General features: G+C 42.7%; 5 protein-coding genes, 1 long non-coding RNA gene and 1 other non-coding gene across 9 annotated transcripts; 4 read left to right on the top strand and 3 right to left on the bottom strand.

The window, feature by feature from the left end:
• Positions 1-516: 516 nt before the first annotated feature.
• Positions 517-1,493, bottom strand: LOC135640196 (LOB domain-containing protein 38-like). Its single transcript, XM_065154424.1, has 2 exons — positions 1,189-1,493; positions 517-1,097 (listed from the first exon to the last, which is right to left on the bottom strand). The coding sequence occupies exons 1-2, from the start codon at positions 1,370-1,372 to the stop codon at positions 724-726; spliced, it is 558 nt and encodes a 185-aa protein (XP_065010496.1). The 5' UTR covers positions 1,373-1,493; the 3' UTR covers positions 517-723.
• Positions 1,494-2,554: 1,061 nt separating this feature from the next.
• On the top strand, positions 2,555-3,768 carry LOC103988284 (transcription factor bHLH84-like). The gene is made up of 4 exons (XM_009406832.2): positions 2,555-3,192; positions 3,280-3,345; positions 3,424-3,489; positions 3,554-3,768. Exons 1-4 carry the CDS (start codon positions 2,569-2,571, stop codon positions 3,671-3,673), a joined length of 876 nt encoding a protein of 291 aa, XP_009405107.2. The 5' UTR covers positions 2,555-2,568; the 3' UTR covers positions 3,674-3,768.
• A 642-nt stretch (positions 3,769-4,410) lies between these two features.
• On the bottom strand, positions 4,411-7,000 carry LOC135639614 (uncharacterized). The gene is made up of 4 exons (XM_065153449.1): positions 6,766-7,000; positions 6,424-6,565; positions 5,984-6,064; positions 4,411-4,605 (listed from the first exon to the last, which is right to left on the bottom strand). Exons 1-4 carry the CDS (start codon positions 6,773-6,775, stop codon positions 4,503-4,505), a joined length of 336 nt encoding a protein of 111 aa, XP_065009521.1. The 5' UTR covers positions 6,776-7,000; the 3' UTR covers positions 4,411-4,502.
• A 2,716-nt stretch (positions 7,001-9,716) lies between these two features.
• On the top strand, positions 9,717-11,932 carry LOC103987235 (cyclin-D5-2-like). 2 transcript variants are annotated; one of them, XM_065156294.1, is made up of 5 exons: positions 9,717-10,127; positions 10,229-10,321; positions 10,410-10,698; positions 10,810-10,943; positions 11,031-11,932. In XM_065156294.1, the coding sequence occupies exons 1-5, from the start codon at positions 9,888-9,890 to the stop codon at positions 11,214-11,216; spliced, it is 942 nt and encodes a 313-aa protein (XP_065012366.1). In that variant the 5' UTR covers positions 9,717-9,887; the 3' UTR covers positions 11,217-11,932. The 2 variants fall into 2 exon arrangements, with proteins under 2 accessions (XP_065012366.1, XP_009403752.2); XM_009405477.3 differs by having other exon boundaries at positions 9,717-10,145.
• A 118-nt stretch (positions 11,933-12,050) lies between these two features.
• On the bottom strand, positions 12,051-17,057 carry LOC135641174 (uncharacterized). 2 transcript variants are annotated; one of them, XR_010497612.1, is made up of 8 exons: positions 16,603-17,057; positions 15,371-15,536; positions 15,115-15,271; positions 13,495-14,072; positions 13,303-13,402; positions 12,852-13,184; positions 12,514-12,713; positions 12,051-12,422 (listed from the first exon to the last, which is right to left on the bottom strand). It is a non-coding gene; the product is annotated as an uncharacterized LOC135641174 (long non-coding RNA). The 2 variants fall into 2 exon arrangements; XR_010497611.1 differs by lacking the exon at positions 16,603-17,057 and adding an exon at positions 15,992-16,582.
• A 3,771-nt stretch (positions 17,058-20,828) lies between these two features.
• Positions 20,829-22,135, top strand: LOC135641173 (probable strigolactone esterase DAD2). Its single transcript, XM_065156295.1, has 2 exons — positions 20,829-21,326; positions 21,440-22,135. The coding sequence occupies exons 1-2, from the start codon at positions 20,890-20,892 to the stop codon at positions 21,873-21,875; spliced, it is 873 nt and encodes a 290-aa protein (XP_065012367.1). The 5' UTR covers positions 20,829-20,889; the 3' UTR covers positions 21,876-22,135.
• A 4,313-nt stretch (positions 22,136-26,448) lies between these two features.
• Positions 26,449-26,522, top strand: TRNAI-AAU (transfer RNA isoleucine (anticodon AAU)). Its single transcript has one exon. It is a non-coding gene; the product is annotated as a tRNA-Ile (tRNA).
• The last annotated feature ends 727 nt before the right edge of the window (positions 26,523-27,249 follow it).

The raw sequence follows: 27,249 nt of genomic DNA, 5'->3' as shown, positions 1-27,249 counted from the left end.
TAATTAATGATGTGGCATGCATGACTTTCTAATGCTGGTAGTGAGTGCAATAGCATACATAATGTCATAAAATGTGTCTGGTCATTAACAACAAGGTATATTCAACAGGATAAACCATAGTCATCAGTGGTGCAGTCAAAATCATGTATGCTTTCAGGTACAGATCTTGTAACTGTGATATGATTTCGGATTTGCATTACAATTTGAGGTCTCTGAACAGGTAATCAACTTGTTAGTCCAACATCTTCATAGAACATTCAACTGATATTTTTTAATGTGAATGTTTAATGGTTGTATTTGTGTTGTTCTGAAAAAGACTGGAATGAATTATTGATATTTTTGAAGACCAAAGAAAAATAGCTAATAAAAGTGTAATTATTAGGTTTCGTATGCATTTCATAGACTGATAGATTTCGAGGTTTTGGACTGAAATCTTTCTATTGTTTTCTTAGTTTTATTTGAAGTGGTAACTAAAACGACCTTTTTTTATTATCATTAATTTGGTAGCCGCCAAAAGAATGCCACAATTTATTTATTTACTTACTTTATTAGACGAAAGTGGATTACACTGTACGAGATGCGGTCACCGCCGGTGCTCCCACCTCCCTCCCCATACGGAGGGATCGAGTCCATCCATTGTACAACAGAATATATATATATATATATATAGTATGGCGGGCGTGCGCGCGTGCGAGCGCACTCGTGAAGCGGAAGTCCTTCCACTCAACCGAAGAGGTTGAGCAGCGTCGGTGCGCCGCTGGCCGTCGCCACCGACCCCTCCGAGTTCATATATGGCGTCTCTTCGCTGGCGGCAGCGGCCGGCCTCGGAAACAACCACAGGTCCATGTCTCGGGGGAAGAAAGCGGAGGAGGAAGACGGGGACGCCGCGCTGCGCCGCTTGGCGTCGGACACTGGGGTCGGCGGGAAGCTGCCGGTGGTGAGATGGCTGGGAAGGGGGGCGAGGGCGTCGCCGTTGAGGACGGCGTTGACGGCGGCCTGGCAGAGATGCCAGTTGCCGGTACAGAGCAGCCCGACGGCGCCGCCCACGGGGTTGATGGTCCGGCCACACGCCTCGAAGAGCAGCGACTGGAACAGGGCTGCGACCGATCAACCGGAAGGGGTTTTAAGCCAAGAAGAGGTGGGGGAGGAGGAAGGAGGAGAGGGTGCGGGAGCAGAGGACGTACGAACCGGGGCGTTGGGAGTCGGGGACAGCGGAGAGGAGGGACATGAAGGCGGCGCGGCCGAAGAACCTGGCGACGAAGGCGGTGGCGTGGCCCTGCGCCTCCGCCGTGTCGATCCATCGGAGGCACGGCCGCAGTACGCACGCGCGGCTGCACCCCTTGCGCAGCACCCTGCACCCGTTGCAGCTCATCTCCTCCTCCTCCTCCTCCTCACGACCCCTCGCTCAACTCCGTGAGGGAGAATACGGCCGACCATTTGTATCTAAGGCTGACATGCTCTGCTTTCCTCTGTCGGTATCATTGCATGGCTCCTTTGGAAGGGACAGCGATTTCCCATGAAAGTTGATCGCCACAGGGAACAAAGAACATTCACCTGTGAAAGAAGCCTCAGAGTTGACTTCCGCAAAGTTGATGATGACACGGTCAACCGTGCACCTCATTTTTGATCCTCTGTGTTACTTTATTCTCTTGAATCGGAAATTTTGTTGCTAAAAGTCTATGTTAGTATCCTTCCAGCTTCATCAGACTAATGAAAATAATGTGCAGTTTATTGCTTTCATGCAAGTTTAGCTCCTCTCAAAGAAATAATCTTTGTAATCATTGAATTCATTTACTTGGATTATGAACTTGCGATGAGATCACTATGCACACTCGAGATTGAAGGAGTGCACGAACATAAGGATTTATAGGAGTAAGAAATCAAACCAGGCACTGAGATCCCGGACACAACTATCTTCGTGACCTCCAGAGCCCATGATGACTCCATTCTTTTATTTCTTCTTCTTCCTCCTCCTCCTCTCTCTCTCTCTCTCTCTCTCTCTAACAACGTAGAAATTAATTTGTCTTCTTCTTCTCCTTTCTTTACTCTGTGGATCCACATGTTAATTACTGCTGCAATGCCTGATTCACTGAACGATGGAAGAAGGCTTTCATGGCGTGCAGCCTCTCTGCAGGACAAGGATCGGAATCTTTGATGCTTTGTCTCTCCCCCACAGCCTCGGTGTGTGGTGTTCTTGGGAATGTCGGGTGTCCCTCTCCACGACATGCCGACCTCTATCCGTATCTTCCTCTCCTCTTTCTTTTTATTCTCTTCATCTCATCCTCTGGTCTACAATACTTCCCACACGTCCCCTCCATTTCCAGATGATGGACTTCTTAATGACTTTCCTTAAACCTCATCTAAACTAAGCATCAGCTGATGACACTTCGATCAATCATTCTCATCTTAAATCACCTCTCCTGTTTTCTATTACATCATTGCATCTACCTTAGCTGTATTGCCCGATCCCCGTGCTATCGAGACTGTTAAATGCCTTCAATTATATATACCATGGAACCTTGCTAATGTGTCAGCAAGCTGTTCCAGCATTCCTCGTCTCCTCCGGATATGTTCATGGCGATGGAGGCCGAAGGAATGGCTTCGGAGCTGAACTGGAGCTCCTTCGATCCATCATTCTCCGTCGAGGAGACCGAGGAAGCCATGGCGCAACTCTTCGGTTCTCAGCACATGTTTTGGTCTGACTCCGATTACGATGGCTGCTACTCGAGCAACCCCGACATGGCTGTTACCTCGACACCGATGAATTCTAGCGTCGGGGGAGAGGGAAACGCCGGCCCATGGTTTCCTCTTGGTGCTTATGATCAACACGATCGAGCGATCTCCGTGAACGAGGAAACCAGCAGAGATGAACTCGTCGATGCTGTCGTGAAACCTCTTCCTCCTCCTCCTCCTCCTCCTCCTGCTGATGCCTCACAAGGCACCAAGAGAAGGTTGCGTGGTGGTGATATCCAAATAGAAGTTTCTCGAAAGAAGTGGAAGAAGGCACAGAATAGTGCCGGCACTGCCGATGAGGAAGACAGCAGTGCTGACATTAATCCTCGGAGCTCCTATTGCTACGGCTCTGAGGATGACTCGAATGGTTCCCGGGAGCTGAAGGGAGCAGTCTCCATGAGCTCAAGCTCCAAAGGATCTGCAGCTCTGAATCCAAATCCTCAGAGCCTCTATGCAAAGGTAAACATCTGACTCGCATTTAATGTAAAGACTAAATTAATGTTCCTTTTTTTCCCTTCACTTAATGCCGATCAATATGTTTCACAGAAGAGGAGAGAAAGGATCAATGAGAGGCTGAGAATTCTGCAAAACCTGGTGCCAAATGGAACAAAGGTAAGAAGAAACTGATCCTTTTTTGGCTTCGTTTCAATCAGTTTAATGCAGCTGACTAGAATCTCGTTACTCCCACAGGTAGACATCAGCACAATGCTTGAAGAGGCAGTTCAATATGTGAAGTTCTTGCAGCTCCAAATCAAGGTCAGCACTGATCTTCTACTCTTCTTTGGCTGTTTCATGAGATCTGAAACATTGATTCGTGCAGCTTTTGAGCTCTGATGAGATGTGGATGTATGCTCCCATTGCTTACAATGGCGTGAGTCTCGGGTTCGACCTAAAAGATCCCTCCATCGTCTCAGCAGAGGAGAATGACTCTGGGATATGATGGTGTTCCTACTCTTCGTTCTTGTCACAATTGTTTGATCTTTTCTTTCTTTGGCTCAGTTCTACATTGCAATGGCAATGTCTCGAGAGAAGGATTAATGGTTCGAATGACAAATCTCATTCCAGTGATGAGCAAAAAACAGTGCTGATGGACTGCACTAATAAATCTCAGCAGGAAATAATCTCATTAAAAGCTGCGTGTTTGCAAAGCCAGCAGCTTCAGAATTGTACTATGTGAGAAGCAATTCACAAATGAACAAAACAAGGAGGACAATTACAAAATCACAAAAGGATTGTATCATCTTTTGGTCTCGTTTGATTTGAACATTCCACATAGTCCAACACTACAAAAAAAGCAATAAGATTCATCCCAATGGAGATGAGTTTGTGGTGTGAGAGTAGAGTGTTGTTGCAGCAGGCAGCTTCATCTTACAGAGATGGAGATCCTCTAATTTTGTTATGGTCAAACTATGCCCAATGGCAAAGGAACTAAATCAAGATATTATAATCTCGTTAAAAGTATTTAGGTAGACTAAGTCGGGATATTAGAATCTCGCTCAAACTATTTTATGATAGTAGATCCATCTTAATTGTCATAAGCTCATTCAAATAATCTCTTAGAGACTAAATCAGGATATTAATTGTCATTATTTGACTTGCTCTAATACACTTTCTGCTGTTAAAAAGAAAAAAGTCAACTGAGCTTCACATCAAGTGTTTCACCAAGATTAGTGGATCTACCATCAATCATTGAGAGGGATGAAGACACAAGAAAAATTAGTTATCAGATTTCCGACAAGAATGTCATTTACATGTCAACTTTTACAAGATCATAATGACCAAAATAAAGATGGGAGGCCAGAGGGAGAATAATTCTTCGAAGTGCTTTGCTCTTTATTCTTCTTGAAGGATGAAGTGGTCTCGTTTCCATTGCTGCAGACGTCACATGATTAACAAATGATCGGCATCGAAATGCATGAACGAAACATGACTTCTCATGTAATTCAATGACAAGTAAATTTATTAACAAATGATCGACATCAAAATGCATGAACGAAGCATGACTTCTCATGTAATTCAATGGCAAGGATGAAGTGGTCTTAGTTTCTATAAATATAAGGTAAATTTATTACTGGTCCCCCACATTGATAGTGAGCAAGATTAAAATTAACTTATAAGGGTATGAGAGGATTATTGCTATCAACTTTAGCTTAAGTATTTTGGTCAATGATTTAGACCAAACAAAATTGATAAACTAATTATCCTACCAAGTCAGATCGTGACATTTGGTATCAGAATAGACTTAGCATTGAGCATGGTGAGGGAGCTCAAGTAGAAAAAGGTTACTCATGAATGGAGTCAAATGACTCATCACGACGTGGAGCCATCAGTGGGTTATGTCTCACATGCACCATATTAGGATTTGATCTAAGTTATGCAAAGCCTTAACAAGGACGTCAAGCTCTTAAGCGGAGGAGATCGTAACACCACAATTAATCCTATATCGAAAGTGAGAAAAACTATGATTGAATTATAAAGATATAATGGGTGTATTACTATTAACTTTAGCTTAAGCATTTTGACAAGTGGTTTGGCCAAACAAAATTGATAGGCTAGTTATCTCATTTAGTCGACCTCTGCACCATCCTAGGGTTTGATCTGGACTGTACTGGACCTTGACGAGGACAACAACCCCTTAAGCGGAAGAGATTGTAACACCCCAATTGGTCCTGTATCGGGAGTGGGAAAAACTAAAATTGACTTATAGGACTTGAAATTTAGAAAGTCTTCATAGACTCAAGAATGTATCTTGAAATAAAAATAGAGGTGGACATTTAATAGAAATCCTAATTTCTTAATTAGATTAGAAGTAAGAATCGAATAAAGTTAATTAAATTAAAGTTAATGAACTGCCGTAATAACATAATAGATCTGCAGCAAACCATAAGCAAGCCAGAAATGAACATGCCTTAGCCAACTCGGAGATAACAACATTTTTATTACTTCATATAACCAGGCTAAACTACATGCAGATAAGGTTAGCTTTATTATAATTATGCAAGAATAAACAGTGCTTGAATGTCAAGCACCAGAATTCCATTTATAAGCTTGGTTTCAGAAGTTTATATAGCTGAAGAATTTGCTTTGCCAAATCAAATGCATATGGGCTTAAAGAGGACAGCTAAATCTCAAAACCATTGGAAAATCCTATGATGTTACAACTAAGGTAAACTAAAGAATCTATAAAATATCAGAAAATAAAGCATATTTTGGTGCTATCATACTAGAAATCCTGCAAAATTAAACTCACTTGTTTTCAACAAATTTTAGGAGATCAAGTCCTTCAAATGCATCGATGGCCCCGGACAAAGCTTTCTCTCTCGTAGATCCCCTACATCATGACATCAACAAGTTTAATTCAGCTGAACTCAGACTTTGAAAATCACAACAATACCAACTATAATCATAAAATGAAATGCTAGTACAAATAAACAGAAACATGGTAGCAAATGTCATGAGATTTTTGTGTCTAGTTTTGACAATCATTCTTGCAGCCACTTCCGTTGAAAAGAATATATATATATATTAGACGCTAAATTTTGGACGCAGTGGGAATAGAAAAACCGTATTGTATAGAAGAAATTTATTTGAGCGCATTGACAGAGAAATTAAATTTGCGTCACAAGAGAACAAACAAAGGAAGCATAAAGAAGAGGAAAAGGATTCATTTCGTAGAGAAATCCAATATACTTCTCTAGATCGAAGTCTTGCAAGTCCACGCATTCTGTCTCGTCATCATCCAGCGTTAGCTCCGAAAATCTCGTCGAGATGGAGCTCACGCTGCCAGTACAGCTGCTGTCAAACTGATGACTACCAGCCTTGCGCCGGTGACCTGCACGATCAATATCCCTATGAAACCCTTACTTTGTTCCGAGTATAACCTAATCCAAATTTAAGCAAATCAACATCCCAATTCGAATAAAAACCGCAGCTTTCACAAGCCCCCAACACGAGAATTCGATCCTTTCACAAAGTGACATTCAACGAGGTGAAAACTGAGCATCTAACACGGAATTTGCCAGATTCGCTTACCGTTTGCCATGGCGAAAGCCCTGAAACGTCAAAACCAAGCTTTCCAATCGGAACAGAAGCCGGGACAAGGCCAACAAGACAGCGGGAATCGAATGCCGAAGATAGCCGGGAGGCGAGATTCGCAAGAAGCACCTAAAGACGAAGGGGTCAGCTATATCGTAAAAGCGCAGAGCCATGTGAGGATCGAAGTAGCCCTATAGAGCGCAGAGCCCTCTCGTTTCCTCCTCCCGTTCGACTTCAGTTTGGCGCGGGCGGAAGAACCAAAGAAGCCCTAATTCTACTAATAGAAGTCCAATTGAAGTCAGCGACAACTTTCCGAGTCAACCCACCGCAAGTCGTCGCCCAGTGATTTGGATTCGAAAACAAATAAAAGCGATAACATGGAGCTAAATGCATATTTACATCCAACACTACAATAACCGCTTCAGATTTGTTGGATGTAAATCTAATTACGTATATTCCGAGGACTTGTATAAAAATTTACATTTGTACTTGGGCCGAACCCAACACGGCCTAATATGAGCCCATACACGAGCCACGACTAATTGAATAGATTGGACTAAGTTGGGCTCTACAATGGGCCCATATTTAGTGGAACATTATATGATATTTCTTGAAGAACCAAAGCTTTTTTTTTTTTTGGGATAAATCACTCTTCATTGTTCGAAAGACAAAACATAACTTTAGTCTTTGATCATTCTATATTCTTGAAGAACTACTTAATTCAAGAAATGAAGGTCATTTCTAAAATGTTTCAGTATATAGATAGGTGGCCTCTTGGAACCCTAACAAGCTTTAGCTGGCAAACAATGGTGTGGGTAGAATAGATCCACCTAACAATGGCCTTCTTAAAGCCAGAAGATATGGAGTAGTCCTCCATTTCAATCTTTAGAGAGGCACGCAACAGCTCTTTTCCATGGCTTTATTGAGAGCTAAAGGAAACGATGCTACGTGCTACCTTTCTGTTTCACAGAGACATGCACACCTTGCTCTTTTCCAAGGAGCAGAAAGGACCCATGACATGACACCCTTTGAAATGTAAGCACTTGCACCTCCTTTGTGGAATGGGAGTAGGAACCAGGAAGGTGAAGAAGAGGTAGGGTCTTCAAATCATCCATCTGTTCTTTCTTTACTAGCAGCATTCAAGAGGGTGAAAGGTTCTTTTGGTAACCATGAAGAAAAGGAGAGTGGCATTAGATCTGACATCCTCCACATGCTTGTGCAAATGGTGCTCTCTCTCTCTCCTTGTGGAGGAACTGATTCCAAAGCAGACAATGACTGAAGGTCATTAATGCCAGCCTCATCATTAACGCACATACACATACACAGATGGTTTGATGGTGTCATGGCACTCTGCTGCTGCTAGATGGAGAGGCTACAACTGTAAACATCTTTTTCAGATAAGCCCTGGCACAGCTTCATGACAATGGATTAGTTGGCCTCAGAAAGACTGTCCTGCTCAATGTGTGCTTCCTGAATCATGCTACTGTTAGAAAGCAAAAAAATCCAACTTTGTTATCTTAAAAAGTTCCCTGGTGGCCATTTTGACTCCTTTCTGGGATTTTAGGTCAGATGGAGAAGGCCAAGTACATTTGTGGTGTTCTCATCATGAACCTTTTTCAGAAGAACCTGTCTTTACTGTGCTTTTGTACCTCAGATTTTTCTTTATACAACACATCATGTGTGCCTACCAAAATGTCCTCCATGGAAACTCTCTGCTGCTACCTTGGCATACACATGCTTTACAGGTGCAATGGAGTGACGAAATGAGGTATGTCCCTTGGGATTTCTTCGTAGAGTAAGAAACATGAGAGATGAACAGTTCCACTTCACTCTCTGCTCAGGTCACTTGCAGCTTGCAACAGAAGCAGATGACAAAACAATGCTTCAACCAGGAGTTAACAAAGAACAAAGCAGTCAGGGCAAACCCCCTCAGGGCTCAGGCCATGAGACAAAAACTTGGATGGATGGTTGGCAACTTGGTCAGGCTTTGGATCTTGTGTAGCTTTCTGTCAATTTTCAGATTACCAGTTTGACTGTGTGCATTTTAATCAAAACTCCATTGAGATTCTTAATCTATTCTTCCTAGGTTAATGCCATCAACTTGGAGACAATCCTATAAGCCTAGATCAGATGCCATATCAACCAGGGATACATGCTGAGAGCTACAACATTTACAGGATGATTGGGCTTCCTGCTCTCTTCCTCAAGAGATTAATTTTATACTAATGAGGGAGGAGAGAATTTTTGGGCCATGCAGACAGAGTCAGAAGGATCAAGTAATATATTTGGCTATATTTCTCAACATTAAGATCCAAAGCATTATAGAACATAGCTTGTGATTGATTCTGAGGAGAAATGCTACTCTATTTTCCACATCAAGAAACATAGGTAGGGGAACAGATTTATGAGCATTAAAGAGTTGGTGATGGCAGTGGGTAGTCAGCAAAGTATAAGTAGCATCACTGGATGTAAGGAAAGATAAGATGTCACTCCTCCCTCCTTTAGATAATGTTCTGAGAATAGAGTCAATGATGAACTCAAACTGTTCTTCCTGGATCATATGGAAGATAAACTCCAAGTTGAAACCCTGGTTTAGGACTTCAATCAACATTTTGATGCCAACTCCAACCATTACTTGGGTGATCTCTTCACCAATTACCATGTGTTTGACCTACCTGCAATGCCTACATATTCACCATCCCATTTTAGGAAGAAATATTATATGGTCAATGGTCCCATCAAGCAAGATGGTACTTTCCACACCTTGCATTTGCTTAATGATTCCTTTTCTCTAACCCTTTTTTTTAATCTTTTATTGGACTATTATTGCTTTTGCCTCACTCTAACAATCTAAATATCAATTATTATTATTATTCATGGACAGTGAAGCTTTTTGAGAGAGAGAGAGTGTGTGTGAGGACTACAAGCAGGGAGAACAGCTTGCGGCCACCATATTCCACACTCCTGCACACATATGGGGGGATCCTTCAGAGGAACCTTTGTCTCTTCTCGTGTAACCACGAGAGCTCTACAAAGGCACTGCTTTTACTAGGCCATCTTTTAGGCTCGAAACCTCCTCCTCTATATCCTCCATCCAGGAAACAACTCTGACCTCCGGCATGGCTGATTCGGGCTACATGGTTTCTCTGTCTACTCTCATCTGCAAGGAACATGAAACATGCTTCGATGTGCAGGAAACTGAGGAGGAGGAGGAGGAGGAGGAGAATGCAAAGGTGATGTTGTGTGAAGAGGACTCTGATGAATACGTAGAGATGCTGCTGAACAGAGAGAGCTGCTTCTGCAGCGCAACTCCTGATGCAGCAGCTGGAAACTCAGTTAACTCTGCTCGTTCTGATGCGGTTCGATGGATTCTCAGAGTTAGTCCGCGTTCCATCTGCGAAGCAAGTCATTTCGGTTTCTGTGTTCTTGATTCTTGTGTCTTTGCTGTGTGCTGATGCAGACGAAGGCCTTCTTTGGATTCAGCATGAAAACGGCGTACGTGGCGGTGATCTACTTGGATCATTTCTTCATGCATCGAACTACCGATTCGATCGTAAGTGCTACTTCGGATCTTCTTCCTCCTCTTTGTTTGGGTTGCCGATCCTTCTCGTTGATTAAGCTTGTTTGGGTGCATGGATTAGAAAGGCAAGAGCTGGGCCATTCGGTTGCTGTCGGTGGCTTGCTTATCTCTGGCCGTGAAGATGGAAGAACGCAAGGTTCCGGCGTTGTCGGAGTTCCAAACAGAAGACTACCGATTCGATACCGAAGCCATACAGAGGATGGAGCTGCTGGTTTTGGGTACATTGGAGTGGAGGATGAGCATGGTCACGCCTTTCTCCTATCTGAGCCACTTCGCATCCAAGCTCCAACAGCATGCATCGGAGGGCGTACTGTGGAAGGCCATTAAGCTCGTATTTGCAAGCATCGAAGGTCAGAGGCTGGCTAGACAGATTATTCTTGTTCTTTCTGTAGATCTTTAATGCCAAAGGAGTTCGAACGTTCGATCTTTTAGCGTCTTGTCATTGCTGTCGATGAATGCAGTAATGAATTTGGTGGATTATCGAGCTTCAGTTATAGCTGCTGCTGCAGTTCTTGCTGCATCGGATGAAGGATTAACTCAGAAGTCAGTGAAGTCCAAGATGAGTACCGTCTCATCATGCAGATCTTTGGACACCGTAAGTGCTAAAACCTTCTAGATTCTTTCGTCTCCAACCTTCAATATGAGGTGCCCAAATAATATGATGGACAATCTTGTGGCACAGGATCATGTCTTTTCCTGCTATAGTCTGTTGATTCACGAGACACAAAAGGAGAAGCTGAAAACATCAAAGGGTTTGGCTCCTCCTGATCACTCGGTGGCTGATGGTTTGAGTGTCGACAGTTCGGTTGATACTGACGGAACCATCTCTTTTGTGGTTGCAAGCAGCAAGAGAAGAAGGTTGCAATAGTATTGGAATAGCAACTTGAGAACTCGGACTCAGGCAATGGTTTTTATGGTTGTCCATGAGGATTGATTTGATTCTCTTAGTAAACATATATATCGTATAGTTGATTGATGGTTTAGTTTGAAAAGGTTTGGATGTGTGGTGTTGAGAGGGTGTTTCACACACTCACTAGTTACTGGTGTAGAGAGAAGGGAAAGGAAGGAGAGAAGAGAGGTTAAAGCTACAGCTCAAAGTATAAAAAGACTGACTGAAGATAAAACAAAGAAAACTGAAAAAACAAGAAGGGATGAGTGTTACTGTGAATAGGGTGGCAAGCAGTGGAGTTGGTTCTCAGCTTCTTGTTCTTGATTTGAGGATCACTTCCCCTTTATTCATTGTAATATGGCTTTTCATTTTTGTTCTTCCGAATGCGAGGAGTGGAGATGCTGATTCTTTCAGTGGAGGGAGTCTGGTGCTTTGATTGTTTAAGAGATCCTGTAGCCATGCACTTTGGGTGGAGGTGCTTGGGATGCTTTCTTGATATCTTAAAGGCTGTGATCAGATGCACTTTTGCTGCATGCTGGCCAGATGAATGTGTAATGTGGGTGAAGGGTTTCTTTTTCTTTCCCCTACTTTTTTTTATCTTCTTTTGCAGTGAGCAAAGTATAATGTTGGATGAATTGTAATTGGGTTTGCTTGAATCATGGGAATGAATTTGGTACTGCATTCCATTGGTGCTCTGTGATGTTTCACAGGTCATATCTAAGTTTTGCTGTTGGAATCAGAATAATAAAACTGTTCAAAGATGGGCTAATATTGCTGCTATTCATGGAGATTTGTCTGTTGTACTGATCAAGATGCCCACTTCAAAAGCTTCTTATCCATATGATAAGTAAATTGATCCATGGAGCTCAACTTTGAGATCTAATGTTTCATATCATTCAGCAGCAGATAAGATAAAAGAGTTGGGTGGGGGTCAGTGATGAAGAAAGCCAAACTATATCCTCAGCTTCTACCACCTGCAGCTGTGGGTTTCTTTTCTTATGTAAGCATGCTGACCAGAGCAGCATGTGATGGTGCCATTATCTTTCACCTTCCTTCACTGAGGAACATGTGTGAGTCTCCCATCCTTGTCTCTCACCACTCTCTGATCTCAGATCAGATGGCTGGTGTTGCTGCAGTGGGGTTTCCTTGCTCCCTGATTGATGTAGATGCAGTCAAAAACAAAGCCTGGGACATGGTTTGGTAAAAATGAGTGGGCTGGCCCTGTCACAGCAGCAGCAGAAACGAAGGATTTAAAGAAATTGAAGTGTAGCTTCACCTGTGCAGCTGGAATTTACACAGCAAACTGCTCCCCTAAAGGAGAGGCTGCTGCATATGGTGGCCTGCCAACCTTTGCAAGCCAAGGATCTCTCTCTCTCTCCTCAGGAGCAGCAAGTAAACAAATCAATGTTACCAAACTCGATGTGAAAACAATGGCACATCCATCTTGACTTGGTCAAGAGAACACTTCTCCAGGTCCTGATGAATGATGCAGAGACATTTTGAGAGTGCAGAGGAAAAGACAGCAGCTGATCAGTTTACCATGAGGTAGAAAGTACATTAAGCCTTTGGTTTATCATTGTAAAAAAAAGGATTAGATAGAAGTAAAGAATTTACTGGTGGCAGTGATGATTGTGGTGTATACAGTGGCTTAGGACTTCTAGTATATGCAGTGATGATGAGTCTTGTCCTTTCCAAACAATGAATTCAGTGATATCTACTAGAAGACTTGAGCAGAAATTTTACTGTCTTGTTTTACCAATGAACATCTTTGGCCAACATCTGCTGCAACTAAAGAAACTTTCACGTAGCAAGATGCATAGGTACAAGGAAACCTCCTCTTCTTCTCGTGAACCTTGAACAAGACTAAAGCATCTATCCTTCCAACATAGCTCTGCAGTGTTGTCACACACATCTTGTTCGTTTCTGTTTTCTGCCTTTGCAATTCCTCTGTCACATGGATCAGATTTGTCTTAGCATGAAACTGAGATCACATGAAAGATGTAACATCAAATTGACCATGTAACCACCCAAAGGAAACAGAACTGCACGAGCAAAATGTACTGACCTGTGTGTGGAGCAAAATGCAAGATCACCTCCTTGATCTTTGTTCTTTTTACTGCTTCCAACATGTGGGTAGCATAGAGGGAAGAACAAAATAAAGAGTTCTGATCAAGAATATAATCATTCATTAGTATATTAATGTATTAGTTTTATTGGTAATGAATACAGGATCGAGTTGAAGTTCAGAGGAAATCACATTTGGAACTAATGTAGACTTGTTTGACCCATTATGGATCAGTGAACAAGAAGAGAGTGATCTACTGGTCATTTCTTGACCAAAGAATAGGAATCTGCAGTTTAAAGATGGTTAGACCTCTGCATCTAGTCCTAGTGCAAATGATCTGAGTTCCATGGAAAACTCCCACAAACCATCACCAGTGATTTAAAATCCAATTTGCCATAGAATATTCTCATGGCTGGCTTCATATGTCCTTTTTCACAAACACCTGTAACAAGTCATGTAAAGAAGCCATTATAGCATAAAATCAATACCTTCTGCACCAGTTTGGCTTTTGGATTTTCAGATTGGAATATATCGGAATCCTTTTAACTGTGGCAGAAATGGGTATACCAAGGAATCCAATCAACATGCGTATACCACTCACTACGAGAATGACAATGGTGTTGTATTTGTGAAATCTCGAAGAAATTTGACATTTATAGATTGTAATATGATGGTGCAATTAGTGACACACAATTACACAGCTATTCGATTACTATGCCCTGGAATGCATCTATCTTCTCCATCTCTCTAGAGCTCATCGAATTGACGACCTGCACAAGAAGCTCTAGATATTACTGGAATTATATGCCTTTGCTAATGCACTGAGAAAAGACTTGCTGACTTCTAATCAGCAATTGATGTATATGAGCAAAAATTAAAATAATTATTCATAAACTAGATAAGTTGTACCAACAATGGTCAGTGCACAGTTGTGTAGACGGTACAACATCAGAGTGTGCAGTTAAATAAGTAATTGCAGCTAAATGAAACTGGCTTAACAACTATCCAGACAAACATCCATATTTGGGTTTCTGAGAAAAAGTCAAGGGTTTAAATAAGTTCATCCAGATTATGAAGTTATATGTGCCTTTCTAATCTGATCCTGAGAAAGTGACAACAGTTGCCCAGAAAGAGTTCAGATAGATCTTTTTTCACATATCCATATTATCCGCTAATGAAAAATCTCTGGAACAGTGTACCATAATATTCAAAGCACCTTGTGCTCGCAGAGGAGTTTACATTACTTGTAAATATAGTGCAATAAAGTCTTCAACTGAAAATAATCATAGAATTTCCTATGTCTAAAATATCCACAATCGTTAAAATATTAAGTTCTCTTAAAGAAACAGATAAAAAAATAAGTGAAAATTGTTGAAAGTCAGATCGCATTCTATTAAACCTGAAAAGGCAGAGTGGGAAGGAGAACATGATTCTTTCCCCCCAAGCAATAGAATCCATCATTCTTGTGAAGACAGATGGAAAACAAATGATTTGAAACATTTCGTTGAGTGGTTATATATAAACATTCTCCCTATTTATAAGTTATTGGAATAATTCAGAACATTTCTTAAAGCATTGATTTGTAAGCCATCCTTACATGGATGTGCCTGTTCAATTATTTCAGTTTCACAATACTGCAGCAAAAATATAATCCTTCATTAATCATTCATCGTATCATTTACACAGTTAAAAAATAATGTGGAGCAATAAAGTTATAGGAGATCCGCATAAGCCATGAATTTATCTTTGAAAAGACAAAAGAATTGGGATATCATATCACAATTAACTGATTGAAGACTTGTCCAGAAGTACCTCTACATTGCATTGCTTATATGATTGCCTTCCCTTCCAATCCGAGCTTGCTTCATTTACTCATCATTAGGAGGCCTAGTGGTTAATGCAAGTGCTCCAAGTTTGTCCATAACCAAGTTTACCCAAAGCAGCTGAACCACTCCGGTAGGAGCATGTTCTAACATGAATGCAGCAAACCAGAGAGACTAATGAGGGATCGAGCTTTGAAAAACACAAGCATATGAATTATTCAGTATCATTAGAGGAGTAAACTTACCTGTTAACCATGCTGATAAAAAGTTTACAATTAGAGCAAAGTCAGCTGAAATTGTGCAAATTTCTGAATGCTAATATGTATACAGAAAAACCCCCTTTTTCCAAAGTCAAAATAGTTGAGATTTTTTCATCCATGATGATGACAACAATGGCAATCTTTTCTCCACCTGCATAATCACAGATTGATGAGAATAAGTATCTTTCTGTGTTTTTCTGAAACACTGCAGACACAATAAAGCAATAGTGGAGAATGTGGCATAAACAGGCCTAAGTTTCATTTAGGATACGCCTGGACTATTATCTAACATGAAGCTACCACAATAATAGCTAGTTACATAGATGATTGTAAACATAGAATTAGCAAACCTCAGAGTAGCATCATGGAACCAATAACAATATCACTTGCACAGCTTCATCATATTGATGTAAATGAGAGAATGCCAATCAAACTATGGAATATAACGGCTAAATTTACAGACAAAATCTATGTTTTGGGAACACACATCAGTTAAATCATTTCATGTCTTCTTTACGAGGCATTTAAGCCGTCAGAAAGAGGCTACTATAGTTTATTTCCCCTTTCCATGCAGAAGTAAAATGCTTTGGTGTTACCATAAATCACCTCAGTTCCTGCAACACCTATTGCCAGTAATACAACGATAACTTCATCAAACATGGTGCGCGCAGATGCTTTGCCAAGGCATCCCCTGTTAATTTCATACACTGGAGAGTCAACCCATGGAATGTCAACCGAAGCAGTGCAGTAGATACCAAAAACCAACACCCGGCGACGACGCCGCACAGTTTCCGCCGTCGATGGACGGCCTTCTCCCACTAGCGGTTCTCCTCCTCCCTACCGAAGTTACCCTTCGTATAGCTAGCCATTCCCCAACTCCTCTTACCAAAAGCCGAACTTTTCTATAGCCCCTACTTCAAAGAGCTACCTTTAAAGACGCACTACCACCGGGGAGGAAGGGAACGAGATGGAGAGGTCTCATCATCGTTCGACAGAGAGAAGAAGAACGGGGGAGGAAGACAGATCCGGGATATATCGAGGAACATAGCAGATTGCCTCTCCGTGTGTTCGACAAATCGAACGAAAACAGAGGCCAAGTCAGCGCTGACCGGGTGCCTATTAAACGACACTGTACTGATTCGAGAACCTAATCGAACCGAGCCGAAGAATCCGGTTCAGGTTCCGGTTCGATCTATAAATCCGGCTTGCAAAATTACCAAGGTAAAGGTATCTGATCAGTTTCGACCGTTCCTCGTCTTCTGGCAGAAGAGGCGAGGATCGAGCGTGGGCTTCCTCCGACGCAGGAAGAATCTGCCGCAGGGAGAGTGAGAGTCGCGGAGGACGCAGGACCAGTGACAGTTGACGACCTTAGGCTGCTGCTGCGGCGGCGGAAGACACTAGCATGGCTGGCTTTACTTTTGGACTGACCGATGGAGAAGTAGATGTGGAAGGCAGCGAGTACAGGTGAAGCGAAGCTCAATAATATGTCTAGCTGAGACCAGTATCCGTGGGAGGCGAGTGAGGCTTTACTGATCAGTGAAAGATAGGACTCTTAAGCATTGTTCCATCGTTGGCTCAGCTCAGCTAGAATTGATTCTTTCTTTGGTTGCCTACATATATTATTCCTTCTCAGCTAGATTGATCCAAACATGATTCCTAGGTTTGGACCAAGTTTTCTCTGCTCAGGGCATCCAAAGCAAAGGCACGTGGACTTTGTATTGATCAGGTAAAATCTGTATTTGCTCAAACACAGAGCAGTCATGGAGATTGCATACCAGACAGCTCAAGGTGTTTGATTAGAGCTGTGGCCGTATGCTCACTAAGTTTGTAGCTTGGAGAAGATGGCTCAGAGTGTAATTAACATGAACACACAGCGACTCAGCTCAGCTTGAGGGAAGAAACTGCCTGTGGCTCTTTCACCACAAACAGGGTCACTAATGTTAGATGGCTAAAAATCCACAGGTCCAAATCACTTGGTTTCTTCTTCCTTTGAGGTTTCTGAAAGATTTGATGTTATCAGATCAACATGTGATCGATTTCGGATGATAGCTGTTTCATGTCCTGACCCGCACCTCGATTGACTTCTGCAAACAAAACTGGAGATGGGACTGAGTGCTTCGCTATGTTCTGCTGGCTATGCCATTCAGTACTATTCCATATTCTGCATTTGATAGCACGGTCTGTCTTCAGCACATCATTGCATCTTCCTCTCCATTTCCTAAGTTCATGCACCCAATTCAGCAATCATTAACTGCATGGACTTAGATTTAGCCAAGGTTTCATAGATAGAGATTGTCAGCCTCGTTCCATGCTGGGGCCAGGACAGCAAAGCTTGGAGATTTCCTTATCATCCCACGACTTACAGAACCACGTTGCTTGCTCGTACTACTGCAAGATTTCTCTCGGTCCACATGCATATGGAGATGGTTAAAGTTCTTCAGACTTCATGATCTTTATGACTGCGTCACGGTTTCAGTGTGTTCATGAGACATAGGCCCAGTATCCTTGTTAAGGTGACTAGGAAGCCATTATGAAAGAACAAGGAAAAGATATCTTACCATTTAGCCATTGGGGAAGAGACTTTTCCTCCAAGGATCCAACACTGGGACACTCGGAACCCATTGATGCTTACTTTTAGTTTTCGTAAAGGACGAAGCAAAGAGGAGCTTATGTGGAAGATAAGGTCAATGAGTCATCAAACATCCGGCAACCAATGGCTGGTAGATATCTCTTTCTCTAACAATGGGAGGGTGATGAATGGGACCCAGAGATCATGATCATGAGAATATCGGCATGGCTGTCCATTTCTTGAAGACTTGCAGAGATTGGATTGCATTATCTTCAGGAGCACCTCATTCAAATCAAATGAGACCGAACTTCGCTAATTTGACCTCGCTGTGGTCACTACAGTTCATCTGTCGTTCTTCTGGGAAAAAGAGCTGGAAAGATCTTATCTGACATGCCATACCGATAAAAACATGTTTGATCTAAAGATCTGGGTTAGATTCAAGACTACCAAAGACAGTTGTCTCATGATCTAATGGAGTACACCGCCAAGATGCTATAAGAGGATGAAAACTATATCTGAACAAACAGAAATGTCCACTTGTCTCATGATCTGTTTGACCTTACTGCTTGTCATGTGTTGATTTCCGAGGACATCTTACTATTTACTGCTCTGAGATGTATGCAAAACATGTTATGTGGATGGTACTTGATGTGATGACACAGCATGTTCTAGAAATTCCTCAATCAAACACTGCAGGGGTTACTTGTCATGCATTCAAGGTAGGAAAAGGATGTTTTCCTATCCTCTACACCCAGCAGCTGAGTCACCAAGCACTGCTGCTATATAGTAATGGTTGTCTGTTGTAAGGAGAAGAAGAAAGAGTGCCGCTGGGGCCTGATAAGAGTGAAACAGTTGCCCCGGGAATCTAGTCCATGTGACACACACCAACCAAAGTAGAAGAGGATAAGGACGCAGACCAAAGAAGTACTAACTCTGTGGATGAAGATCTGAGTAGTTTTCAGATAAAAAGTTGGAGCAATTTATATATGGTTCAGGAAAACTGACATCTGATATCTTCTGAAATTTTGAAGGGTGGATTCGAGTTTCAATCAAAATCCTCACTTGTTTATGGCTGTATTTTCAAAAGATAAAGTTTTCTTGTTCGGTTGTAAGATTTCATACACAATTATTGTTCATCTGGGAATTTCCAGCTCCACTGTTCTTGAGATTATCAAGTTCTAAGGAATACCATTGAGCTGCTCAATTCCAAGTGTAGGTTAGGCAAGATCTCAGTGAAATCTCGGCATGGGGGTATCTCACTATTGTGTGCTAAAAAGCAAAGGATGGATGTGAAAAGATCTCCTGCATGAAATATTACCATGAAAAAAATGAAGATTTCATTGCAGCACTCTCGATGTTGTGAGTGTAAATATGAAAACTGTAGCACTGTAGGATGCATATGCTACTCTTGTCAAGAGATAAAGAGGAACAGGAAATCAGGTCCCGGTCAATCCCCATCAGTAGTTTGGGAGATAGATGAGGGAAGACACAATTGATCAAAGGTGAGGGTGGGGTTGGGTCTCCATTTTTTTCATGGGGAGAATTAGGTGGATGCGGCTACAAGATAACGAGGGACCAAAAGCAGCAGCACCACTACAATGGAGAGAGCAGGGACAGGCGGTGAATCAGATTCTTTGCCAATTAATCCACTTCTGTGACCAAAGACTGTGCTCTTCTGGCTTTTGTCAGAAACTGCGATTAGACTAGCAACAGTACCATCATCCCATGGCTACAGTATGATCAGTGAATGCAACTGCTAATGAGATGCAAAGCAGAAGAATGGTCTGTGAGTGTATTTGCCAGTTCGATGCATGGCAACAGCAAAATCTCTGACTGCATCTGCGAAGACGATGCAATGGGACTTGCTCTGCATCAGTTGCGTCGAGAAAGAAGGTCCACTCTATGCTTGATCGACAGTGGTTGACAAAAGATTTCTAGGCACGAATATAGTGTCTTAATTCTCCAAACATGCCTGGGAATAGGCAGAGCATTGAAGAGGCAATTCAGATCCGATGGCGAAAGGAAGGATTTGGGTTTGAATTTTTGGTCCCCTTGCATGACCTTAATGTTAATCCTCCTTCGAAGCTTTTGGATCAAAGATCCACTTTTCTTCAGCATCTACGTAGACAACACCACCCAAAGCACGAGAACCATGCATTCGCTCTACCTTCCACAACAACCACACGCAACCCTTCGAGGTCAAAGAACAGAGCCCCACCCGTTCCCCATCACAAATCGTCCTTTGACAGTGCTTGGAGGTGTCTGAATGAACGTTTGTCGGATAGGTAAATGTGTTCATGAGGTAAGCCATCGGTGAGAGAAAAGACCACACAACTGACTTCACCCCACCAGGCTACAAGAGTTGGGAACGGGGACTGACTGCATCGACGTCTGATCACAGGGCAATAGGACGAAGGACAGTGTGATGCTCACCGTTTCTGCAACTGGTACCTCAAATTACACACGAGAACGAAGGATGCCACTTGGATGTTCTATCACTAGATATAAATAGAAGAAGCAGAGAGAGAGAGAGAGAGAGAGAGAGAGCGGAAGGGTACGGTGGGCCGGTAGATGGCGCACAGTGGGAAGGACAAAGATAAAGAAAGATATTGCGGTATGGATGACTCGTGGCCCCGCCTCCCCTCGGTAGGAAGATAACAGGGCAAGAGACAACGGTGGGATGGGAAGGATTGGAAGGCCCAGGAAGCAGGGGTAGGAGAAGGTGGAATACCGCTTCCTCTCTCCACCTCGCAAGCTATGTGTATCTATGTATATTTACATATCACGGCACTTGAGAAGCACATACACATATCACTCATATATATATATATATATATATAGATATATAGATATGCATATAGTAGCAAGTTCTCACCTTCTGCTCTCTAGTCTTTTTACTCTATTTAAGACGAGTAATATAGGGTGAGCGTGAGACATGGGGGGCAGCAGCATCGTTAACGCAGCAGCAGCGGCGGCGGCGGACGCGGGAGGCGGTGGAAGAAGCAGCGGCAAGCTGCTGGAGTTGCTGAACGTGCGGGTGGTGGGTAGCGGGGAGCGGGTGGTGGTGCTGTCGCACGGCTTCGGCACGGACCAGTCGGCATGGAACCGCGTCCTCCCCTACTTCCAACGCGACTACCGCGTCGTCCTCTACGACTTGGTCTGCGCCGGCAGCGTCAACCCGGACCACTTCGACTTCCGTCGTTACACCACCCTCGACGCCTACGTCGACGACCTCCTAGACATCCTCGACGCCCTCCACATCGACCGCTGCTTCTTCGTCGGCCACTCCGTCTCCGCCATGATCGGCATCATCGCCGCCATCCGCCGCCCTGAGCTCTTCCTCAAGCTCATCCTCGTCGGCGCCTCCCCCAGGTATCTATATGAAGAACCACCCTGTCTCCCGGGGGCTGATCGACTTGGTACAGCAGTTTCTGGCGACTGATTTGGGTGAGGTGTTTGCTGTTCTTGTCTGGGATGCTGGGTAGGTTCCTGAACGATGGAGACTACCATGGGGGCTTCGAGAGGGAAGAGTTCGAGAAGGTATTCGCTGCGATGGAGGCAAACTACGAGGCATGGGTGCAGGGGTTCGCGCCGCTGGCGGTGGGGGCGGACGTGCCGGCGGCGGTGCGGGAGTTCAGCCGGACGCTGTTCAACATGAGGCCGGACATCTCGCTGTTCGTGTCGCGGACGGTGGTAAACAGCGACCTGCGCGGGGTGCTGGGCCTCGTCCGCACCCCCTGCGTCGTCGTCCAGACCGCCAAGGACGTCTCCGTCCCCGCCTCCGTCGCCGCCTACCTCAAGGCCCACCTCGGCGGCCGCACCACCATCGAGCTCCTCCCCATCGAGGGCCACCTCCCCCACCTCAGCTCCCCCGCCGTCCTCGTCCAGGTTCTCCGCCGCGCCATCGCCTCCCACCGCTGATCACCATCACCACCAGCCACAGCAGGGCCCACCACCTCCGCTTCCGAGTCAAACTGGGTATGGCTGATGATACGTGGAGAATAAAATTTGGTCGGTCGTCCCTTTCGTCTTAGATGTATCCACAAGAGACATCCACGTGGAGGTCACGTGATCTCATCATCTTCCTCCTCCTCCTCCTCCTCCTCTGCCCTTTGTTTTTTCCCCAGTGTATCGTCCAATAGTAAAAAAGCTTTGGCAAATCGCTTGTTTGCTTTGGCGTATCCATTGTCTTGCGAGCAAAATGGATGTGTGTTGGGTGCACGCGTCAGTAAGCGGGGTCGTGATATTGATAGATGCAAAGTGGGAGGGTTGGATAGAACTGGAGTTATCTCTGGGTTTTTCTTCCCCGGCAAAGCAAAGCAAAAGCACCGACTGGAAAGCTACTCCAGGCTTCCATCAGTTTGTCATTGGTGCCTGTCGGAGGAGGATTAACTCGGGAGGAGGCAATCCAAGTGTGTGGGTTTGGAGATAAGAAAGGGGACCAGAGACAGGTGTCACCCATATCCCGGTGGTAGGCCTGCTGTAGTGGTGCTTCTGCTGCTGTCTCGCACAAGTCAAGTCTTTAGTTGGATACATAAACAAATGGATGGGTGGAAGAATTGGGGGCTTAAAGAGCACAAACGATCCTATTCGGATAAGAATCCAGAGGTTTATTAATAATATAAATAAATGCTCTGTCTTTATAATGAAAATATTAATCGTTTAATCGAATGTCTCGGTCAATTTTGACTCGGTCAACTCTATCTATTTTTCATCTATTAAAATCGATCACTGCCATCAATTGGCCGGTTGGGTCCGACGCAAACCCGTAGCCGGTCCGACTCAACCCGGTCGCCGATAAAAATTGACTCCAGCGCGGGTTGTCGATATAAACGAAGACGAAGCCCGCGTCGGGCTTTCGGAGAAGCCGAGGCGAACGGGAGGGCGGCGCCGGAGGTCGCCAGATGCTTCCCTCCTGATGGCAGACGCCTCCACTTTCGGCCCAGGTGCCCCCTCATCTCCCTCTTAAGTTGTAGCTGCATGCTGTAATTGGAGTTCTTGAGCCCTATTTGACTAGAAATTCCACAGGCAGATGAATAAAATGCGTGATTAAGGAAGGAGAACCGATCCGGCATATATTGTCGCCCTCTTGTAGTTTCAGAACTTTGAACAAAGTTCTAGGGTTGTTCATGGGCATCCGAATTGGTGACCGATGAAAGAAATGGATTGGGTTCTTCAACTTTTTCTTCCGTGCTGGATTTTGATTTTAGGGTTACACTAGTAACAGATTCCTAAGCGTCTTACTGTGGGTGTTAATATATAGATATTATTCATGGTTGAAGGAGGGGAATATTTGAGCTGATGTAATCTGCCATACTCAGAATATTGTAGAAAATTTAGATTTAAATAAAAAAGAAAAAAACTAAGAAGAAACTTTCAGTACTTTAAAGAGAGACCTCTCACTCGTGCAATAATGCACTGACCACTAGAGACGAAAGTTTGTATATTTGTTTTCTCCTCCTTTAGTAAAATTACATCTTTTGGAGCTTAGGAATTGACCTCCACCACTTTATTGTGTATGATGCTAACGCATTATGAGGTTCATTTATCTCATGCTTGTCATCTTGCAATTGGATTCCAGAGCATTGTTATATTAATTAGTGGATATCTTTCTACAGTTGGCTTTTTATTTTAGCTTTTCCAATCATCTCATTTTATTGTTCCTCTGAAAGCTATGTGGTGATGTTCACTTTTGATGATTGTCTGTATTTTTTTTTTCCTTTTGGGTAGTGATTGTTTTTGTTGGAGACTTTTGGTCAGACTGCGCATATTTCCATTTGAAACTAAACCTTGTCTTCGTTTTTCTTTTGTGTTCTATTTGATGCTACTGAGCATTTTGCGTGATTAAAAGGTTACTAAGAACTGTGATTTGCAATCTATATTTCTAAACTTAAGAATTAATATATAGCTTTTTGGTGGTGCGAAAGGTTCTAGATTTTTTAGCAGCCTTTGTCACGGCAGACTTCTTAAGTATTAGCCAGTGAAGTATACGACTGTGTTATTTTTATTCTCTGTACTGTAGGTTGGCCTCCACGCCTAGAAATCTATATAATAAATGTCTCTTCTCTGGTAGCTTTAGTCCAGCAACATATAAACTTGTCTTTATATGAACGTGACCTTTCATTGATGTGTGTCTTAAAGAAGCCACTCCTTAAAGATTGTTATCTCCTTAAAAAAAAGTTGCTTTTTGTATGCTTTCAATCATAAACTTAAGATTTTAACATAGTTTATTTAGATTTGCATATGAACTAGTGATTTAAAAAACGTTAGGTGCCAAACGGTGCCGATGTCCCAAAACGCCTAAAGCACTAAGCGCTCGCCTGAGCGAAGCGAGACACTCTAAAATACTAAAATATAAAAAATATATTATATTATTAATCTAATAAATAAAGATTATTTTGTATAGTAATTAATAATCTATTGTTAATAGTATATTTACTGTTAATAGCAGTTAGAAGGGAAGAGTAGAAACTGATAGTGAGAAGTCGCGGTGAGAAGTTAGCGGATAATAGTTGCGGCAGCAGCAGTAGAGTCGCGAATAGCAGGAGGCAGCAAACAGTAGTGGAAGCTGCGGAGTTGCGGACAGTAGGAGGCAACAGACAGTAGCAGCGGCGGCGGCAACGAAATCGTGGACAGCAGGAGGCAGCAGAGTCGCGTCATGGACAGCAGCGGTGGTGGCAACGAAATAGTGGACAACATGAGGCAGTAGAGTCGTGTCATGGACAGCAGCAGGCAGTGGACAGCGATAGCGAACAACAACGGAAGCTGAGGAGACTCGGTCGGCGATAGAGGAAGACTCGGAGGCAATAGGAGAAATCGTCGGCGATGAACGCAGAGGGAGAAATTATCGGCGGCGAACGTAGAGGGAAAAAGCATATGGTTGAGAGTTAGGGTCGCGTGTAGGTTTTGATATAACTGCACGCATTAGTTAGTTTAATCGAACCAACTAATGCAAATTTAATCGAACCATACTTAAAAAGTCTAGTTCGATCGTCTTATATGAACCGGGTGCTCGCCTTAAGCTCCCAAGCGGCACCTTGCATCGCCTGGCCATTAAACAAGGCACTCGGGCCTCGCCTTGCCTCACCCGAGCACCGAGGCGAGCGCTCGAGCAGCTTTTTAAATCACTGATGTGAACATATTTCAACATTTGTCTTCTTAATGGCCTGGCTCTTTTGGAGTTGAGAGCTAGGTGGCTCTTGACCACTGGGATAAGGCTTAGGGTTTATGGCCCTCTTAGCTTCTAAAGTCGGCTATTTTCCTTTGTATTACTATTTTCATAGGTGACTACATTATGTTGATACAAGTACTGTAGTCCTAGTGATCTGTAGAAGACAGTGTACCTTATTTGAAAGTTTTGGTGTTTGCTTACTGTGTAATGTATGTTTTCTTTTGTTAAGGGTGATCAGTTAGTCCGACTTGTCCAGGTAAAATAAGCATGAGCAATTGTTGCAGTAGCTTATCCCATGACTGGGCTCATCTTCTTACATGTTGCTTTAGCATGTGCATTTGTCTCGTCCACAGGACACATTTTTTAGACTGAACAGCATTCCTAATCCTATTGTGATCGACATGGGTGATGGGTTATACTGGTCTGAGTGGGCCAACTCAACCAACCCTTGCTGTATTGGAACAGCAGAAATACCTTCAACTCATTCATGCATGAGCAAACATAAGCAGGTGATTTTTCTTATATTTCTATTATTCATTTATTTTAGCACTGTCTCAGTCCTCAATCAGATGTTGCATACGATCTATGTCTGTTTTTGTCAGAAAAGAGCTGGGAGGAAAAGGAACTTGCATCTCATTACGTTTTGATGTTGTTGGTCCTACTTATATAGTTCATTGCATACGTAGGTGCATCCTTGTTCGGACCCCTTCCTTCCATTACGTAAATAATCTATATATCAATCAAGGCTATCTATGCAGCATGATGAATGTAGCAGTGCTGGGCATGGTGGTCGAAGCTCCAGTTGTAGAGCCACTGATAATTAAACTTTTGATGAGAGAGAAATAGTTGATGCTATATTTTGGAATGACTTCAGTTGTGCCTTTGATAAACATGACAAGGGGGTAGATAGATGTTTTCAAAGAAATTAAATGCATGATGGAAGCAACATGAGGGTCAGGGAAAGATACAGTGGAAGATATGGTCAGAAAATGGAGGCAGATGGACAAAGTGGCTACGAAGTAGAAAAATGCAAGATCTTTTCTGATGAAGCCGATAGAAGACGAACTCCAAAGAATGAAGAACTGAGAGCAAAGATTTCATATCAGTGCTTCTGATCGGTAGATCTATAACCTGTTCTGCTGCTGCTGAACAAAATCTTTATAGATCTATGAGACTATATAAATTCATTACATAAAGAAGGATGATCAGATTTTGATGCTTTAGTTTATTTCTATAGGGCTTGTCTTTTACGTGTTTTCTCTGTAGGTATGAAAATGGGAAGTAATATGCTTCTTATTAAGTTGATAATAATAATGATGTATTGGCCTATTAGCTCAGTTGGTTAGAGCGTCGTGCTAATAACGCGAAGGTCGCAGGTTCGAGACCTGCATGGGCCATAATTTTTTTTTAATTTTTATATTAATTAAATTACTTTTTTTTTAATTCGAAAGTTAGGCTATAAATTTATTTTTTATTTAAATTAATGTAATTGAAAATTCAATCATTAATCTTAGTTAAATATTTACTGGAATTAGCGTAATTTTAATTTTAGTTTTTCTAATTTTAATCATACCCTTTCAATCTTTGCTGAATTTGTGCACTGGGCTGTTCAATTTAGCCTCACTTTGATGTTTTAAGGTTTTTATATACTTAAATACTAATTTTTCTTCTATGTTAATTAATTTAGCTTAAATTTATCTTTCTTTTTTAACCTTTTGGTTTATTAGTTTCAAACACTATCTTGTTTAATTAGGAAAAAAACAGACGCTTCAGAAATAAATGTAAAATGTAAGAATTTATTTACTGTTAACAACATACTCATTGTTTGTTTATCTTAATTAGCTTTTACAGAGCTCATTCACTAGACGGACTTATCGAATCCTATCCTCCAATCACATTTCTCACATTAAATGCCCGCTATATGTATTCTCTAATTCCATACGACGCCGCACACGAATTTAATCCCTCAGTAAACCACAACGTTGGCGGCTGGCGAGGACAATGGATCGTAGCCATCCAAAAACAAAGAGCGCCGTGAATCGATCCTCAACCCGATGCAGTTCTCACGAAATCCATAAACAAAGAGCGCCGCGCCGGCTGATGAGAAAAAAAATGATGTTTATG

Source organism: Musa acuminata, chromosome BXJ3-6 (assembly GCF_036884655.1).
Source record: "Musa acuminata AAA Group cultivar baxijiao chromosome BXJ3-6, Cavendish_Baxijiao_AAA, whole genome shotgun sequence".
Lineage (NCBI taxonomy): Eukaryota > Viridiplantae > Streptophyta > Magnoliopsida > Zingiberales > Musaceae > Musa > Musa acuminata.
Note: the sequence above shows the minus strand (reverse complement) of the source record. Positions and strands in the feature narration are given on the sequence as shown.

Excerpts from the sequence above, each read along its gene's own strand:
- LOC135641173 (XM_065156295.1), top strand. The coding sequence starts at position 20,890 with ATGGGGGGCAGCAGCATCGTTAACGCAGCAGCAGCGGCGGCGGCGGAC. Across the intron at positions 21,327-21,439 it reads CTCGTCGGCGCCTCCCCCAG|GTTCCTGAACGATGGAGACT; the intron begins GTATCTATATGA and ends GATGCTGGGTAG.
- LOC103988284 (XM_009406832.2), top strand. The coding sequence starts at position 2,569 with ATGTTCATGGCGATGGAGGCCGAAGGAATGGCTTCGGAGCTGAACTGG. Across the intron at positions 3,193-3,279 it reads CTCAGAGCCTCTATGCAAAG|AAGAGGAGAGAAAGGATCAA; the intron begins GTAAACATCTGA and ends TATGTTTCACAG. Across the intron at positions 3,490-3,553 it reads TCTTGCAGCTCCAAATCAAG|CTTTTGAGCTCTGATGAGAT; the intron begins GTCAGCACTGAT and ends TGATTCGTGCAG.
- LOC135639614 (XM_065153449.1), bottom strand. Across the intron at positions 6,065-6,423 it reads CAAGACTTCGATCTAGAGAA|GGGATCTACGAGAGAGAAAG; the intron begins GTATATTGGATT and ends GTCATGATGTAG. Across the intron at positions 4,606-5,983 it reads CTAAAATTTGTTGAAAACAA|CAATGGAAACGAGACCACTT; the intron begins GTGAGTTTAATT and ends TGACGTCTGCAG.
- LOC103987235 (XM_009405477.3), top strand. The coding sequence starts at position 9,888 with ATGGCTGATTCGGGCTACATGGTTTCTCTGTCTACTCTCATCTGCAAG. Across the intron at positions 10,322-10,409 it reads ATCGAACTACCGATTCGATC|AAAGGCAAGAGCTGGGCCAT; the intron begins GTAAGTGCTACT and ends TGCATGGATTAG. Across the intron at positions 10,944-11,030 it reads CATGCAGATCTTTGGACACC|GATCATGTCTTTTCCTGCTA; the intron begins GTAAGTGCTAAA and ends CTTGTGGCACAG.
- LOC135640196 (XM_065154424.1), bottom strand. The coding sequence starts at position 1,372 with ATGAGCTGCAACGGGTGCAGGGTGCTGCGCAAGGGGTGCAGCCGCGCG. Across the intron at positions 1,098-1,188 it reads CCCCGACTCCCAACGCCCCG|CCCTGTTCCAGTCGCTGCTC; the intron begins GTTCGTACGTCC and ends GATCGGTCGCAG.